The sequence below is a fragment of the Malurus melanocephalus genome, unplaced genomic scaffold (genome assembly GCF_030028575.1).
Source record: "Malurus melanocephalus ecotype Western Australia unplaced genomic scaffold, MMel_1.1 scaffold_860, whole genome shotgun sequence".
In the NCBI taxonomy this organism is placed as follows: Eukaryota; Metazoa; Chordata; class Aves; order Passeriformes; family Maluridae; genus Malurus; species Malurus melanocephalus.
The window spans coordinates 4025-5566 of NW_026624092.1; the positions used below are offsets into that span (position 1 = coordinate 4025).

Genomic DNA, 1542 nt, shown 5'->3' on the forward strand with positions numbered 1-1542 from the left:
GTGTTTAAACCTGGCCTGGGATTCCCCAAATCCCAGCCTTTCCTGGCCCAGCAGCAGCTCCTCCCTGCTGCCATCATTTACTGCTGTGGTTTTATCTCTCCCACTTACGTGGAATCAGTGTCCTTTTCTTTCTTGCGTATGCCAAAGGCCTTCCTGGTACGTTTTTTCAATCCTGGGGAGGACGGGAAGAGCACAAAGAAAAAGAAAATATTAAAATAACGCTTTGAATAAATCCTACTAAAGGTTCCTTGCTGGCTGCAGTCCTTAAATGAGGTGAGGAAAAGGAAGAGCCAAAGCCCAGGGATCACAGGATTGAGGAGCTGCCACAAGGTTTTGGGGACTTTTGTTTCTGCCATTGATTTGTTCATTTAACGTTTATTAATTTGATCTCAGCGTGTGTGACTGAGTTATTTCCCAGTTAGCACTGAATAGTTACCACTTCCCAGTTAGTATTTCCCAGTTATTACTTCTTTCCCGCTTAATATTCCAGCCCCAAACCCCAAATCCACACCATAACTTCCATTTTCAGTTGGGGTTAACCTCACCAAACCCTAAATCCACACCATAACTTCAATTTTTAGTCAAGGTAAAAAGCCCAAAATCCACACCACAAATTCCATTTTCAGTCATGATAAACCTTACCAAATCCTAAATCCACACCAKAAATTCCATTTTCAGTCAGGGTAAAAAGCCCTAAATCCACACCTTAAATTTGATTTTCAGTCAGGGTAAACCACCCCAAGCCCCAAATCCACACCACAAATTCCATTTTAATTCAAGACAAACCTCACCAAACCCCAAATCCACACCATAAATTCCATTTTTGGTCAGGTTAAATCTCACCAAACCCTAAACCCACACCCTAAATTCAATTTTCAGTCAAGGTGAACCATCCCAAACCCACACCATAAATTCCATTTTCAGTCAGGATAAACCTCACCAAACCCCAAATCCACACCATAAATGTGATTTGTAGTCACTTTTTAGTCACCAAACCCTAAATCCACACCCTAAATTCAATTTTTGGTCAAGGTGAACCACCCCAACCCCCTCTGGCTCTGCCATCCAGGAGATTCCCCCTCTTGACCGCAGCCTGGACACCCCAGGGACATTTTGACATAAAAATGGTGCTTTTACCCCTTTACAAACCCCAAAATCCTCAATTTCTTCACCTCTGCAGCAGAAAAGCTGAGTCCYGGTGRKCACCCRGCTGCAGCCAGCSCTGCTTTGGATTTATTTTTTTWATTTTTCCCRATTTTTGGTTAATTMRGTGAACAAACTCCTCCCTGCCACCGCCAAGGCTGTCCCTGTCCCCGGCCCTGCAGGGGAACCTGAGCTCTCCCTGATCCCATTAATATTTCAGCCTCMCTGGTTTCCATCCCAATCCCGGATCCTGTTCGGGGTGGAGATCCCGGAGCAGCACCGGGGCCGGTCCTGCATGGATCCATCGGGAAATGGGGAATTTTGCTCGCCCTGAGCAGGATTTGGGTCACTGGGACACACCACAGGGCTGACAGGGCATCCCAAACCCCTTCCCTGCTC

At 46.0% G+C, this 1542-nt stretch overlaps 1 protein-coding gene across 1 annotated transcript in view; it reads right to left on the bottom strand.

The window, feature by feature from the left end:
• The window catches only part of LOC130585291 (SH3-containing GRB2-like protein 3-interacting protein 1), a gene marked incomplete at its 3' end in the record, with an annotated part of 12188 nt that overhangs the window by 3979 nt on the left and 6667 nt on the right, over positions 1 to 1542 (bottom strand). The window contains exon 2 of the mRNA XM_057385713.1: positions 109 to 172. Within this exon, the coding sequence (XP_057241696.1) occupies positions 109 to 172 (64 nt within the window). The remainder of the gene's footprint in view (positions 1 to 108; positions 173 to 1542) is intronic.